The sequence below is a fragment of the Elephantulus edwardii genome, unplaced genomic scaffold (genome assembly GCF_000299155.1).
Source record: "Elephantulus edwardii isolate Elephantulus edwardi_28Jun2011 unplaced genomic scaffold, EleEdw1.0 scaffold00320, whole genome shotgun sequence".
Taxonomy (NCBI): Eukaryota; Metazoa; Chordata; class Mammalia; order Macroscelidea; family Macroscelididae; genus Elephantulus; species Elephantulus edwardii.
Genome location: NW_006400070.1, coordinates 335,409 through 352,008, shown reverse-complemented (window position 1 = coordinate 352,008; position 16,600 = coordinate 335,409). Strand labels below are relative to the sequence as shown.

The window sequence follows — 16,600 nt, the reverse complement described above, 5'->3', positions numbered from 1 at the left end:
TTTCTTCATCACCAAGGCTCTTGCTCATCTGTTGTTTCATGAAATTCTTCTGTGTCTGCCAATTCCTTTTGATACAGTGACTCAGTATATTCTTCCCATCTTTTTTCAATACTTCCTGGATTATTTAATATTGTGCTTAAAGCATCCTTGATTATAGCAACTCAAGGTTTGAATTTGTTCTTCCGTTCCTTGAGCTTAAGAAACGCTGAGCGAGTTCGGCCCTTTTGATTTTCTGACTCCAACTCCTTGCACATTTCATTGTAACATTTTACTTTGTCATCCCCTCCTGCCTTTTGAAATCTTCTATTCAACTCTTTAGTCTCTTGAATTCTTCCTTCTGCTTTGACTTCTCTGCACTCCAGTGCAATTTTCAGAGTCTCTTCTGACATCCATTTTGGTCTTTGCAATGATCATTTTGCACTCTTCCTGGAGGGAATATAAATTATGAAAAGGCAACTGAAAAAAAATACCCAAACCCTTTGTAACAATAGCATGTTAAAAGAGCATCAGATAAGAGGAACTGACAAAGGAGAATGAGGGATTATCAAAGACAGAAAGAATCTTAAGAAAACTGTTACATGTAGCTTATGTTAAGAATTTTGAGAAAGAAAGTGATCAGAAGCATCCAGTGCTTCTTGGAAGATGAAAACTAAAAGTTATGTCTTAGATTGAAAACTAAAAATAGAATCTGGGGTTTGGAAATGTATGAGTGATTGGTGACCCAAGTAAGAGAGAACCTTTCCATCTATGTAAGTAAGATTGAATAGCAAATTGTAATAGATTCAGAAGAGGGTGAATGTTCCAAAAGCTTCACTATTGTCTTAGGAAGTTTACAATTAAGGAAAAACAAGGAAGTAATAGAGCACTCTGGTGGCACAGAGAATTGCACTGCTAACCCAACGAACAGCTCTTCCTCTCTGATGGTTCAAATCTACCGGTGGCTCCTCTAGAGAAAGAAGGGCAATCTCCTCCCATTTGGTTTAAAGCCTCAGAAACTCAGTGGCGGATCAGCTACATGATCTGAATGAGGGTTGTAAGAAATTAATGATTATGTACGGGCTTGGAAGCATTTCTTTTTTTTTCTTGAAGGTGTCTGCGTGGTGAGAAGGATGAATCAGAGAAGAATGAATGTTTAAAGATACAGGAGGAAAAATGGAGATGGGAGTGTGTGAAGTGAGAATCAGGGATGATATAAGTAAGCTTGGCAGGAAATTGAACTATATCACAATTTAGCAAAAGTTTTTATATACTAGAAAGATTTTTATTTAAATTATTTCAAGACTATTTCATATCTATTTGGGGACTTCCAAGCAAATATTTTATGTCTTAAAATCAGGTATTAATTATAAAAAATATTTAATCTTGAAATATCTGCCTTATTTTAATTTTGGAGCTAATTTTCCAACTACAAAAAAATTGGTAAAAGTTCTCATACACACAAAAATATTTTTGCTCAACATAGTCATAATCTAATATTAAAACTTTAAAGTTTTACAGAATGCATTCTCCTTTTCTTTTCCCCTTTTTGTTGTTATTATGTGCTGTTGAGTCGCCTGTGACTCATAGTGATCCTATATATAACAACCCTTTTAGGGGAAAGAACCAATAACATACATCAAACAAATCCAAAAACTTTTCTTACTGTGGCCGCCATCGAGATTTACAAGAATGTCTTAGTTATCCACTGCTGCTATAGCAGAAATACCACACATGGATAGCTTTAACTAATATATTTCCCCACAGTTTTGGGTGACCTTAATGCTGCACTAGGGAGCTCTGGTGTCCTTGTCCAGAGGTGGTTACGCCACTAACCCACAGCCAGGCCAGGCCTCTCCAGAGTTTATAATGGTTCCAGCTTCATGGCAATAAGCTCTTTTTTTGTGGTGTGGTTTGGCTTGGTTTGTTTGTAATGGCTGAGTGCAGAACACCAGCTCCAGGGGAAGATTTTGATGTTTTTGGCTTGAGCACAAAGTCCTTGTCTCATTTCAGTTTCTGTCCCTGGACTCCTTGATGACCTTCAGGCAGCATAGCATGTTTCTTCAGCTGTCTCTGTGTTTTCGGCTCATTGTATAATCTGCTCTTGTGTATGTCTCAAAAGATACTGAAAATATGCCTACACTAGTACTACCTTATTAATACAACAAAGAAAGCCCATTCACAAAATTATAACTACAGGTATAGACTTATAACATGTATTCGGAGAATACAATCAACAACACTAGAGATCTAAAGGAGAAAGTTCTAGAACTTTCTGAGAAATTCAGGGAAATTTATTGGACTGAAAGTTAGCTAAGCCTCAAAAGCAAGTATTTGTTAACAAATATTTTTTTCTTTATACAAGTACACATTTTTTTTAAAGGCTCTTCAATTCTAGATCTAGAGTTCTGCATTCAAACAAAATATTTCGGTATTCTAGAACTTTAGGACTTTCTAGTAAAGCCATCAATTTGCAATATATTGCTTAGTGAGAGTCTCAATATTTGGTAATACAGTCAGAGGGAGAAGGACTTTCTATAAAGCCATCAATTTGTAATATATTGCTTAGAGAGAGTCTCAATATTTGGTAATACAGTCAGAGGGAGATGAGTCAGTTATCTTGCCTGGATGTACTCAGGGAGAGAGAGACAGAGAGAGAAAGAGAAGTGTGTGTGTGAAAAAGAGAGATGATTTTCTTTGATATTGATCTAAAATTTGGAATTGCCATTGTTGAGCCTCTAGAGCATTTCACCATACTATTTATAACAATTCATATTAGGGAACATGTGTTTTAAGAAGTACTCAGTCTTCATAAGCAGTGTTGTTGTGTACGGTCGAGTCGGAACTGACCCATAGCTGACCCTCCAATGAGTTTTTAGAGGCAGTTAATCACACAGAGGAAATTGCTTATCCTTATCCTGTGGATTAGAACCGCATGCCTTCTGGATTCTAGTATAGCTCCGTGCCACTAGGCCACCAGAGCTCCCTGTACTGTAAAGTAAGCAGTGTAGTCTCATGAATAAATATGAATTTGATATTGCAGTTGTTATATGCTGAAGTAATTCTGTGATCCAGCTAGTTAAATAATTTCTCTTAAGGATTCTGCTAACTTTATTTCAATTTACCAGTAAAAAAATCTAATGTAGCCCATTAACTGTTTCATTTTTTCCAAGTAATCTTCCTCTTTGAGGCATCAACTGGAAAACCATTATGTGATGGGAAACTTCTTTCTCATAAGGTAATGGACCTTAGATATTCCTGTGATAGAGAGTCATTATGTAGTTATTTCTTTTTAAATTAATATTTCCATTTTATGGAAGAAGATGCAGAAATTCTTTCTATACTTAAAGACCATTCTACTTGAATATTTTTGCCTAAGACTATTATAATTAAAGACTACACACTGGGTAAATGCTGTAATAGGAAATGATATATACAAATTAATTTAATAAAGGAACCAATTTAGATCTATTATCTAGGCTGTTTACTGCTTTTAAATAGATTGTTCTATCTATATTGAACTGTTAGCAGCTATAATATAGACTATATTAATATAGATAAGAATATAAAAATATGTTTGCATTTCTAAACATCTTGTAATTTTTAGTTAAGTTGTGCTTAATCAGCATTTTATAACCAGCATTTTTTTAAAAAATTAGGTTTAGATAGTTGTTAAACTGTAAATATTTATTTTTTTAATAGAAATTAAAAAAGAGTGTATTGGAAATGTTGGTTTCTGATTTTTTTAATCTTAAATAAGAGTACATTATATTTACTTATTCTTTAAGTAAGTTATACACTGTTGTTGTTGTTGTTATGTGCTATTGAGTCTTCTGGGACTCATAGCGACAACAGCCCTAAACCCTGCCCTATCCTGTGCCAATGTCACTGTCTCTGACACACCTACCCCCATAACCCCTGTCACTGAATCCATCTCATTGAGGGTCTTCTTCTCCTACACTGTCCCTTCACCCTCCCAAGCGTGATGTCCCTCTCCAAGGATTAGTCCCTTCTTGCAACATGTCCATAGTATGTCAAACAAAACTTCAGAATCCTTGCCTCCAAGGAGCAGCCTGGCTTCACCCTCTCCAGGACAAACTTCTTCGTTTTCTTAGCAGTCCATGGTATATTCAATACTCGACTCCAACACCACAGCTCAAAGGCATCAATTCTCCTATCATCCCTAGTCATTGTCCAGCTCTCTGATGCATAGCAAGTGATTGCAAAGACCGTGGCATGTATCAGGTGCACCTTAGTCTCCAGACTGACATCATTGCTCTTCAGCACTTTAGAGAAGTCTCTAACCACAGACTTTCCTATCACACTATATCTATTCATTTCCTGGCTGCTGGTGCCAAGAGTTTTGACTATGGAGCCAAGCAAACTGAAACTGTTAACTATCTCAATCTTTTTACCATCCGTACTGATGCTGCCAGTTGGCCCAGTGGTGAGAATCTTTGTTTTCTTCATAGTGAGCCTCAATCCATACTGAAGACGGCAGTTCCTAATCTTCCACAGTGCTTCAGGTCCTACTTGTAATTTTATTATTTACTTCTAGCCTAGTATCATTCCAAATTATATTATTTTTTAATTATTTTAAATTTGAATAATAAATATGTTCATGTGGTTCGGAAATCATAAAGCATGAGCAAACATACAATAAAAAATATACTTTTTCCTGGTATTACCATTTCTATCAAATGAACAACTTGTTAATTTCTCATGTTTTCTAGTTATTTTTGGTGCATATACAAACAAAACATTTTTTTTCCCTCTTACACAAATACAGAGCTCTGTACCTTTGTTTTATTGTTTTATATTTTCCCATACAAACTATCTATTTTGGAGATTTACCATGTCAATACCTGAACTATTTACCCTGACCTTCTGCTTCCAACTTCTTCTTCCCCCAGCAGTCTAATAGTATATGCATATATAATTTATTTACCTGCCCCCAGCTGATGATCATTTTTTGTTGTTAAGTATTGCTGAGATGGTTATTCTTGCCTATATAGTTTACTGCACATGTACTAGTATATCTGTCGGATAAATACTTAAAATATTGTTTCTGGGTAAAAATAATCAGATTATTTTAATAAATATTGTCAAATTAACTTCAAAGAAATGTTATCTTTTTTTATTAAATATGACATTCCTGTTTTTCTGTTGTCATCATTGTTATGTGCCATTAAGTCACCTGTGACCTATAATGACCCTATGTACAGCAGTCCTGAGCCAGTCTCACTGATTCTGATATATCTATCCCCATTGCTCTTGTTACTGTATCCATCCATCTCCTCTGGGGTCTTCCTCTCCTGCACTGTCCCTCCACTGTTCTGAGTATGATGTCCTTCTCCAGTGACCAGTCCCTCCTGGCCACATGCCCAAATTATGTAAGGTGGAGCTTCAAAATCCTTGCTTCCAAGGAGAAACTTGGTCTATGATAGGTTCAAGACTCTTCTCTCTAGCACCACAGCTCGAAGGCATCAATTCTTTCATCATTAGTCATTATCCAGCTCTCTGATGCACAGCAAGTAATTGCAAAGACCATGGCTTGGATAAGGCACACCTTAACCTCTAGACTGACGTTTTTTCTTCTCAGTACTCTGGAGGGATTCCTGACAGTAGATTTTCCCAAAGCAATTCTTTTGATTTCCTGACTGCTGGTGCAGTTGATTGTGGAGCTGAGAAAGCTGTAATTGTTAACAACCTCAATCTCTTCTCCATCTATCATGGTGCTGCCAATTGGCATGGATCACAACAAATTGTGTATAACCTTGAGAAAATGGAATCCCAGAACACTTGATTGTGCTTATGCAAAACCTGTACTTGGACCACCAGAAAGCAGTACTCAGAACAGAGCAAGGAAACACTTCATGGTTCAAAATCAGGAAAGAAGTGCGTCAAGGAATACAAGCTGTCTCCATACCTTTTCAGTTTCTATGCAGAACAGGTCATTCGGGAAGCTAGGCTTTATGAGGAGGAACATGGCATCAGAATTGGAGGAAGACTCATCAACAACCTACATTATGCAGATGACACAGTCTTTAATCTTTTGTAACGAGTGCTTCAGAACATCTTTAGTTTTAGCAAGCAAGGTTGTGGTTGTCATCTGCATAAAGTAGGTTGTTGATACATCCCTGTTGTTAAGTGCAATCGAGTCAAGGATGACTCATAGCTACTTTATGAACCCTGTCCTAGTCTGTGCCATTCTCATCATCTCTTACATTGTTGCAGTCACTGTTAGTCCATCTCACTGAGGCTCTTCCTCTCTTTTGCTGACCTTCCAGGAATAACCCCTTCTGGCAACATGCTCAAAATATGTGAGATGAAGCTTTGCCATCCTTGCCTCTCAGGAACACTTTGGTAGCACCTTTCCTAAGACATATAGGTTTGTTCTTTTCTCAGTCCATGGAATATTCAGTACTATTCTCTAACACCAGAACTCAAAGGCACCGTTTTTCTTCTGTCATCCCTATCCATTGTTTATGGTTAACATTGAGAAGAATGAGAATCCCAGAACATTCAATCATATTCATATGAAAGCTGTACTTAGACCAAGAAGCTGTTGTCCAAACACAGCAAGAGTTTAAGAAAGGTGTGCATCAAGGCTTTATCCTTTTTCCATACCTATTCAGTCTATTTGCTGAAAAAATCATCCAAGACAGTGTACTCTGTGAAGAAATATGTGGTATCAGGTTAGGAAGAAGACTCAATTCAACAGCAGCCTTCATTATGAAGATGACACAACCTTGCATACTCCATCTGTGAAAAGAGAAGCTGGAGAAGCTCAGTATAATCAATCAGAATGGCAGGAGCCAAATGCAAGTTCACACTGAAACTGAAGAAAATGAAAGCAAATCTGCAAATTCTAAAAATATTATCTTTAGTACATATGCTTGGTTCTGCTAAAAAATTTGCTTATATAATCTTGATTTTAAATTACTAAAATGGAGAGGTTATAGGAAAACTGTAGTCTTAATACAGATTAAAGCCCATCAGTATGTTGCCTACAAGAGACACATCTGAAAAAGGAAGACAAAGACAGGCTTAAAATCAAAGGCTGGGAATAAATATACGAAGCAAATGGCAACCTCAAAAAGCAGGAGTGGCAATACTAATCTCTTTTAAAATAGATTTCAGAATGAAAAACACCACTGAAGAAAAGGAAGGTTATTACATAAGGATTAAAGGCACAATCGATCAAGAAGACATAACCTTGGTCAGTATTTAGGCACAAAATGATAGACCTGCAAAATACATAAAACAACAGTTAATAGAATTGGAGAAATAGAGAGCACCACAATAGTTGTAGATTTCAATACACCACTATCACAAAAAGATAGGTCAACTCCAAAAAAACTCAACAAAGATGCAGTCAGTTTGAATTCTGTGTATTTCCTCTGATGAGCTCCACATATATAGTTGCCATTTCTGGCTATGTATTTTTTTTTTCAAATATTTGCAACAAATAAGGCATTGATCATATAAAATTCTTATATGCAGTTTTCTTAGTCATTTCTGTCACCAAGGCCTTATTTTCCAACTACTAATTCTTGGCTTCCAGTGTTTGTATTCCAATCATCAGTGATTATCATTGCACTTTAATTGCATGCTTCATTAATTGTAGACTGCAGACATTTATTTGTTTAGCAAAGTTTTTATTTTATACTGATTTACTTACAAAGTTCATATACATTGTTTTCCACACCCAATCTTTCCCCTTTACTTTACCCACCCTTCTCTCTACCCATCAAATAGTGTGCCCGTATGATTAAGCACTCACCCCCCCGCCCCATCCTCACCCTTCCATTTCCCCTCACCTCGTCTTTTTCTGTATCTGGTCAAGTAACCCTATATCAACATATTTCTTCTGGTTTTCTCTATCTGGGGTATTCATTGGGTCTGCATTTTTAGGAGAAGGGTTATTTTGTTTCTTCATAACAGCTGATATGGATTACTACTTTCTTGACATTATGGAAGTCTTTTCTCAGTAGATACTAGGCTGTTATAAGTATAAATTTTCCCAGGGTATACAGCAATATTTTGTGAAGCAACTATATGACAGCAGTGTTTTCCCCAAAGTACCTGAGTGAGCAAGGAGGCATCCTGTTGTCCCTTCTGCAGGTGGCTTCTTGCCTCCATTGAGGTGCCTAGGACCCCCCTGTTGCTTGAGTTAAGGGATCCCACATGGTCAAGCATGACAGCAGGTTTTTTCCCAGAGTACCTGAGATAATGGGTCCTGTGTAGTCAAGCTAGACTGCAGTTTCCCCCCCAAATAATTGTGGGAGCAGTGCAAGTAGCTCTGTCCAGAGCTCTTTCCTGCCATCCCAATTAGTGAGTTTTTCAAGGTGCATTTTTCCAAGTGGGCTTGAAATGAAAGTGACTTAAGCTTTAATCATTTTTTCTTAAGTGTAATAACTTTTCCAGGACGCTTTCCCTGATAGTATAAGCATAGAGGTGACTTCTTCCTTATCTCCTAGCTTCTCAATTAGAGTTTATACACAGATACACACACACACACACACACACACACACACACACGCAAATCTTCGTTATAATACAGAAGATGACTTTTAAATTTGATATCTCATAAAGTGGAATCTTGGTTCTATAAGGAACATTAAAAAAAATCACCCAATACAAATTTTACAACCAAGGCTCAAGATCTTCCCAATTGAGTAACAGAGCCAAACAAAAACTTTTCTCTGTCTTTTATTAAATGGATGTTAATTTCTTTATGAAAAGAGAGGAAGTTTTAAAGGGCATTAAGCTGCCTCCACACCCCAGTGCAAAGAGCAATCTGGGAGAACAGAGCCAAAGTGCAGATAGTAGAGCAGGCCCAGAGAGCTATGGGATGGCTGTGCTGCATCAAGAGGCAGAGAGCTGTGGTAGAGTCGTGCTGCATGAGCAGACCCAGAGACATGTGGGATGGTGGTGCTACATGAGCAGATCCAGAGATGTGAAAGGGTCATGCTGCATGATTAGACCCACTTCCACCAGTTAGGATTTTCAGCCTCAGAAACACAGTGGAGGGTTACTGGGAGTTGAATGAACTTGATGGCTGTGGGTTTGGTTCAATTAGTAAAGTAATAAATAAATGTTGTTATGTGTGATGTAACTGGAAACAACTCACAGATGAGCCTCCAGTTCATTTTCAGAGGCTGTAAATCGCACAGGATGAGAGTACCCCTCAAATAAGCCAAAAATATGTTGTAGGAAGAGCACTCCTCTCGAAGTCAGAAGCCTGGGTTTTGAGTTCTTGATAAGCTCGTTACTAGATATTTTTCAGCAAAATCACTTCTGTAGGCGTAATACAACCTACATCATAGGATTGTGCCCTATTTTACAGGAAATGAATATGAAAGAACCGGTAAAACTTAAGTTCCTAGTAACATTAGATATTTACATATTCTAAAAATCTTTAAAATGTAGTTGTCCCTTGGTATTCACAAGGAATGATTTCAGGACTCCCTGTGGATACCAAATTCCACACTGCTGAAAAGGCACACGTGCGCGCGCACACACACGCATGTATGTGACCACAGGCTGAATACACACACACACATGTGTACAGATCTGTGTGTGTAATTTTATAGTATTTTAAAAGAATCTTCCCCCTTTTATTTTAGTCAAAGAAACCATAATTTTCTATAGCTTTTTTTTTAAGGTGTATACACTATTTATTAACAGACACGGCCTACAGACTTATTTCTTCTTGGATACACCCACAGTACAGCCCCTACTGTCAGTGGTCTTGGTGTGCTGACCTCAAACTTGAAGGCCCCAAAAGTCACATAGCCCTCTGTGGGCACAGATCTTCTTCAGTTGCTCCAGGTCTTCACGGACCTTGTTGTCCAGACCATTGGCTAGAACCTGACAGTATTTCCCATCCTTCACATCTTTTTGTCTGTTCAAGAACCATTTTGGAATCTTGTATTGGCATGGGTTCTGCATAATGGTGTTCACACGCTCCTCCTCTCTGGCTACCCTCTTAGTGAGGTCAGTGTCAACTTCCCTCATCAGCACATGGGCATATCTTTGCCCTACACCCTTAATGGCAGTGATGGCAAAGGCTATTTTCCATCGCCCATCAATATTAGTGTTTAGTCCTGGCAAAATGTGCTGAACTTCTCTGGGATCACTAGAGACATGGTGGTGGCAGCAATGGTGGCATCTAGGCCTCCAGTGAACAGCAATTTTCTGTAGCTTTTAAACTCTTATATTAATTAAAAAAATATTGAATAGGGGTAGTTTATAATTTTAAACAATAAGTGAAATTTAAACAATGATTTCAAGAATTCTAAATATTCTATTAAAATTAACTTTTATCAAACACTAAAACTCATATAGTATTTTTATTTCTTTCAATTTTAGAATGAAATCTTAGAAATTGCTCTGGATCAGAAAGGACTTACTAATGACAGAAAAATTGCTTTCATTGATAAAAATAGAGATCTCTATATTACTGCAGTGAAGCGATTCGGGAAGGAGGAACAGATTATCAAGCTTGGTAAAAAAATACCTTTTACATGTTAATTTATGTTTTCTTAGGTCTGTATATATTATAAATTCGATTAGTTTGCTTACTTGAATGACTGTGATTAATGTTTTACTCTCATAATATTTATTAGTTACCCTCTATGAGGTAGATTGATTCAGTGACTGGGGTAATCGGGATGGGTGTGTCAGAGGCAGTGCGATTGGCACAGGATAGAGCAGGGTTTAGGGCTGTTGTACATAGGGTCGTTATGAGTCGCAGCGACTCGACGGCACATAACAACAACTGCATTTTGATAGCGTATCTTAAGGAAGCTGTGGTGGCCCAGTGGGTAAAGAGTTGTGTTGCCAACCCAAAGACAAGTGGATTGGATCTCCATGGGAGAAAACCAGGCAGTCTTCTGTAAGATTTACAGCCTCTAAAAACCCACTGTAAGGTAAGCTGTGAGTCGGTTCCAACTTGATGGTAGTGAAGGGCTTGGGTTTTTTTAGTAGCCATGGCAAGTAAATTGAGCCCCAGAAGGAGCTCTCGTGGCCTAGTGGTAAGAAGCTGCACTGCAATCCTGATGACATGCGATTTGAGTCCCCCAGCTTCTCCACCAGAGAAGGATGGGCAGTCTCCTCCCATGCAGTTAACTGCCTCTGAAAACCCTCTGAAGGGTCGGTTATGGGTTGGTTCCGACTTGATGGCACACAACAACAGCAGCTAAATTGTCATTGAAATGAGGTCTATAAATTAAAAATAAGCAGTTGTAGGCTTGATGGCACACAACAACAGCAGCTAAATTGTCATTGAAATGAGGTCTATAAATTAAAAATAAGCAGTTGTAGGTAGTGCATTGAAATGTTTCTTGAGGTCATACATGTTTGTTTTTTTTAAAATATGACCTCACCAATTATCAGAAAATAGAGTTCTATGTATCAGAAATTAGATTAAGGCCTTCTATGTCAGCTGACTTAAAAATATATTTTTAAAGATTGTAAGTTGGAATTAGTGCAATAACATTAACATTCTTTTTAAATTAAGGAACAATGGTGCATACATTGGCATGGAATGATACATGCAATATCCTTTGTGGACTTCAAGATACTCGATTTACAGTGTGGTACTACCCCAATACAGTTTATGTGGACAGAGACATTTTGCCCAAAACATTTTATGAAAGGGATGCAAGGTAACATTTATTGCATAGAATTCCATTTGTCATAGTAAATAAAAGTCTTTTTAAAGTCTCCCATGTTGTATCTTACTTAATGAACACTTTGTTGTTCTTTAGTGCTGCACAGTATTCCATTGTGTAGATTTACCACAATTGTTCTATTCATTTGTTCGTTCTTGAGTTCATGTTAATATTCCAGTTCCCCTTAGCAAAACTAAGACAAGAACTAAAATAAAATAATTTCTTTTTTAAAGTAATTAAACTAAAGAATAGATGTTGGCCTCTATACTTAAACTTTACCATTTTTCATTTATGAGAAAATAATCTTGGAGAGAAGATTAATTTTTATTTGTTTATATTTATACACTGAAAAGTTAAGGTGCTAAGTGATTTAATAATTTAAATTTATTTCCTTTAAAATTCAAGAAAAAAAATCCAGGTCATTTAAAATTGCTTTTCAGAATAACATTCACATATATATATATTTGCCACTTTAAACTATTTATTCCGTTTTCTCTTAGTGCATATAACAAAATAGATACAAATGTCTATTTGAAAATACATACGTGTGTGTTCACATTCATACTTAAGTGTGTGCATACATATGCATGCAAACACTTGTGCATATGCTGATGCACATGTACATTTTGGAGTTGTAGACTATATGTATGTAAAAGTTGCAAATAACAAATTTAATGTTTTGCATATTAATATTATTGCTCAAAAATATAATTTTAAATTGTACTTTGCACTTTTTCAACAGTGAATTCAGTAAAAATCCTCATATTGTGAGTTTTGTTGGGAATCAGGTAACTATAAGAAGAGCTGATGGTTCACTGATTCACATCAGCATATCACCATATCCTGCCATTCTCCATGAATATGTAAGCAGTTCAAAATGGGAAGATGCTGTAAGACTTTGCCGTTTTGTTAAGGTACTTACTTTACACTTCAGAACTCATAGTTGAGTATATGTGTGTGTATGTATGTGTAATATTTGCCATTGTGCAGGATGGAAAATCATAATGTGTAGATTACAACTAACAACAACAGTGGTCTCTGAGTGGCACAAATGAGTTGCACTCTGTTAACCTGAAGGCTAAAGAGCCCTGGTACTGTTACATGTTGGGCTGATAACAAAAGGTTCAGTAGGTCAAAGCTACTAAATCCTCTTTGGGAGAAATATGAGATAGTTTAACTTCAGTAAGGATTTATAGCCTCAAAAACTCAGTGGAGGTTCTGAATGAGTTGAGATTAACTTGATGACAGTGATGTTGGCTTTAGAGACTTAGGAGGGCTTGTTGTATTGGGCAAGTCTGCTGTCAAGGACAGCTCCAGGATTCTAAAGAGCAAGGATGTCAGTTTAAAGACTAAGGTGCACCTAATGTAAGCCATGATATTTGTAGTTGTTTCATATGCATCTGAAAGTTGAACAATAAAGATGTCAAGTTTGATGACTTTGAATTGTGGTGCTAAAGAAGAGTACTGAGTATCTCATGAACTGTCAAAAGAACAATCATGTCTGTTTTGGAGGAAGTGCAACTAGGGTGTGCCTTAGAGCCAAGAAACTTTATCTCACATACTTTGGACATGTTGTCAGGATGGGTAGTCCTTAGAAAAAAACATCATGCTGAGGAAGGTGGTGGTCGTGGTATGTGTCAGTTGATCAGAATTAACTCCTAGGTAGCTGACCCTCTAGGAGATTTTGAGAGGCTGTAAAGGTAAATGGTCTGAGAAAGAGAAGAATACCCCCAACAAGAAAGATTGACACAGTGATTGTAACAGTGGGCTTGGGCATGGCAGAGGATGGCAGGATAGGACAGGGTTCATATCTGTTGTTCAGTGGGTCAATTACAAGTCATAGCCAACTGGATAGCACCTAACAACAACAAAGGCTACTAGTTGGGACTCACCCAGCAGTACCACAGAGGAAAAGGCTTGGCAGCCTGCTCCTGTAAAGATCACAGCAAGAAAAGCCCACGAACAGTTCAGTTCTGTAACATGTAAGGTTGTTGTGGGTTGAAATAAACTAGGGCAATGACTTGTCGTCATTGTATTTTAGTTTTGTTATATTAGTTGAGAATACTTACAGCAGAATATATACTAATTCAGCACTTTCAACATATGTGATTCAGCAACACTGATGATGGGGGTGATTCCACCACCATTAAAATAAACTCATTACCCACTTGATTGCTGTCTAATCTTTCAAATTGCTGTTGTCTATTTGATTGTATACAGATAAATCTTTTAAAAAACCCCAAACAAACCTGAGTCTCAAGGCAGATTTTAGTTTTACTAGTTAAGCAAACATATTATTTACTTTAAGAAGATTTCAAGGTATATTCCTGGTTTAGGCCTTAAAAATTATCCCAGGGCAGTAAGCATTAGGGATTAAAAAAATACTATTGAGGATTAATTAATCCTCTATGGTTTCACTCTGTAGCCTATGAGGATTTCAAGTTCTGTTTTACATCTTCTCCATTTTGATCAAGATTCTGTATAAAAATATTCAGTAATAGTAGCTAGGAAAGCTCTTGCTCATGGAAGCTTTTACTCACACTCTGTATCCTCCATCAATAACTGACTCTCCTTCCCTTGTTGCTCCAGACAAACAAAGACCGATTGATTTTTACCTTCTATGACTCCTTGCAAGCCTTTAAGATATCAGGCACTATTCATGAACTAATTTAGTTGTTGTTGTTGTGTACCGTAGAGTTGGATCCAACCCATAGCTGACCCTCCAGTGGGTTTTCAGAGGCAGTTAATAGCATAGGAGGAGACTGCCCATCCTTGAGAATGATAATACCTTTTGAGAAACAAAGATAGGAGTGAGTGATAAAGAAGGAATGGTAGATACTTTTGTGTGGTTTATTTTTTAAAGGAGTTTTTCCCTTTAGGATCCTTAATAGTGCACTGGATAAGTGCCTGGCTGCTAACTAAAACTTGGTAGTTTGAACCTACCAACAATTCCTCATGAAAAAGACTTGAAGATCTGCTCTTCTCACAGCTTAAGAAAGTCTGTGGGGCAGTTTTGGACAGTCACTTAGAGTCAGTATGAGTTGGAATGAGTTTGATGGCACACAACAGCATCCGGTTAACCTTACTGGCATATAACAGTACTACTCTCTGGAACTTTTTTGATCTTGAGTCAGGTTCCCTAGATCTACCTCTCTAGAAATTCTAACTCATTAGATTTATTTGACAGAATTAGAGTTAAAAACTTCTGTTTTAGATGAGCATTTCTTAGCTTTTCCAGTATTTTCCAAATATGTTTTTCCACAGAATTCGAGTAAATTTTTTTAGAGTACACTTTTGTCAACTGAGTCTTAGATTTTTTATCTACCATAGAAAGTATTATCAGAAAACTTCATTATTCTCATTTACTCTAAATTATGTTCTTTGACCCTTTATCAAAAAGAAAGGAGACTTTATAACAAAAGCTGTTTTGAAAAAAGCAGTAATTCTGAATGCAAAATATATCTTTGATGAGTAATTACAGTAAATCTTATGTAAAGAAAGTTCTCTGTGTCCTTTTCCATATCATTAATAATATTTTTCAGTGTCACACACGGGTAATTTTTTTAGATTAACATATAATTTAATTGTGATTACTGTTAGGTGATATTGAGTCCGTTTTGACTCAGTGACCCCTGTAATAAGGTAGAACTACCCCATAGAATTTTCTAGCCTGTAATCTTTATAGGAGTGGATCACCGGGTTTCTCTCAGAAAGCCTCTTGATAAGTTCAGATTGCTATCCTTTGGATTAACAGTTGAGCATTTAATTTACAAATGGAAGGTTTTTTATTATTTTATTGTGGATATTTAAATAATTGTTTCTTTTAAAGCAACTTAGCGATATAGCTAGATCATGAAGACTGTTCTCATGTTTGACCTTAGGAACAAACCCTGTGGGCTTGCCTAGCTGCTATGTCAGTTGCTAATAGAGATATGACCACAGCAGAAATAGCCTACGCTGCAATTGGTGAAGTAAGTAATTAATATTTACGCCTGTGTATGTGTATGTGTATGTGTATGTGTTTTTATCTTAACATAATTTGTCCCATTTTTTTATTATCCACTTCAAATATTTTCCTTTTCTTTATTTAGATTGATAAGGTTCAGTACATTAAGTCCATAAAAAATCTTCCATCTAAAGAGTCAAAAATGGCCCACATCCTAATGTTCAGTGGAAACATACAAGAGGCTGAAGTAGTACTTCTTCAGGCTGGCCTTGTTTATCAAGCAATCCAAATCAATATTAATCTCTACAACTGGGAAAGGTAATAATAAAAGTGCTTTTTATCAGTTCTAAAACCTGATGACCTTAATGTTTTCTTCTACCTGCCATTCAGTAAATTATGATTTCATTGTGCTTGAGCATCCTAATGTTGTTGTTATGTGCCGTTGAGTTGCTTGCAACTAATAGCAACCCTATGAACAAGAGCCCTAAACCCTGTTCTATTCTGTGCCAACCTCATTGTCTCCAACACACCTGCTCCCACTATCCAATCACTGAATCGATCCATCTCATTGAGGGTCTTCCTCTCCTGTGCTGTCTCTTCACTCTCCCAAACATGATGTCCCTCTCCAAGAACTGGTCCCTCCTTGCAACATGCCCAAAGTATGTCAGACAAAGTTTTAGAATCCTTTCCTCCAAGGAGCATTCTGGCTTCACCCTCTTCAGGCCAAACCTGTTTGTTCTCCTAGCAGTCCATGATATATTCAGCACTATTCTCCAGCACCACAGCTCAAAGGCATCAATTCTCTTTCTATTATCCCTAATCACTGTCCAGCTCTCCGATGCATAGCACATAATTGAGAAGTCTATAGCCCGGATCAGGCACACTTTAGTCTCCAGCCTGATGTCGTTGCTCTTCAGTACTCTGGAGAGGTCCCTGACAGCTGACTTTCCCAATGCAATTCGTCTCCTGATTTCCTGGCTGCTGTTACCAAGAGTGT

The 16,600-nt window shown here is 37.1% G+C and overlaps 1 protein-coding gene and 1 pseudogene across 1 annotated transcript in view; one reads left to right on the top strand and one right to left on the bottom strand.

The window, feature by feature from the left end:
• The window catches only part of IFT80 (intraflagellar transport 80 homolog (Chlamydomonas)), a 202,906-nt gene that overhangs the window by 135,258 nt on the left and 51,048 nt on the right, over positions 1–16,600 (top strand). The window contains exons 12-17 of the mRNA XM_006901333.1: positions 3,150–3,214; positions 10,354–10,489; positions 11,504–11,651; positions 12,400–12,571; positions 15,539–15,628; positions 15,749–15,921. Of these exons, the coding sequence (XP_006901395.1) occupies positions 3,150–3,214; positions 10,354–10,489; positions 11,504–11,651; positions 12,400–12,571; positions 15,539–15,628; positions 15,749–15,921 (784 nt within the window). The remainder of the gene's footprint in view (positions 1–3,149; positions 3,215–10,353; positions 10,490–11,503; positions 11,652–12,399; positions 12,572–15,538; positions 15,629–15,748; positions 15,922–16,600) is intronic.
• On the bottom strand, positions 9,685–10,130 carry LOC102845279 (annotated as a pseudogene).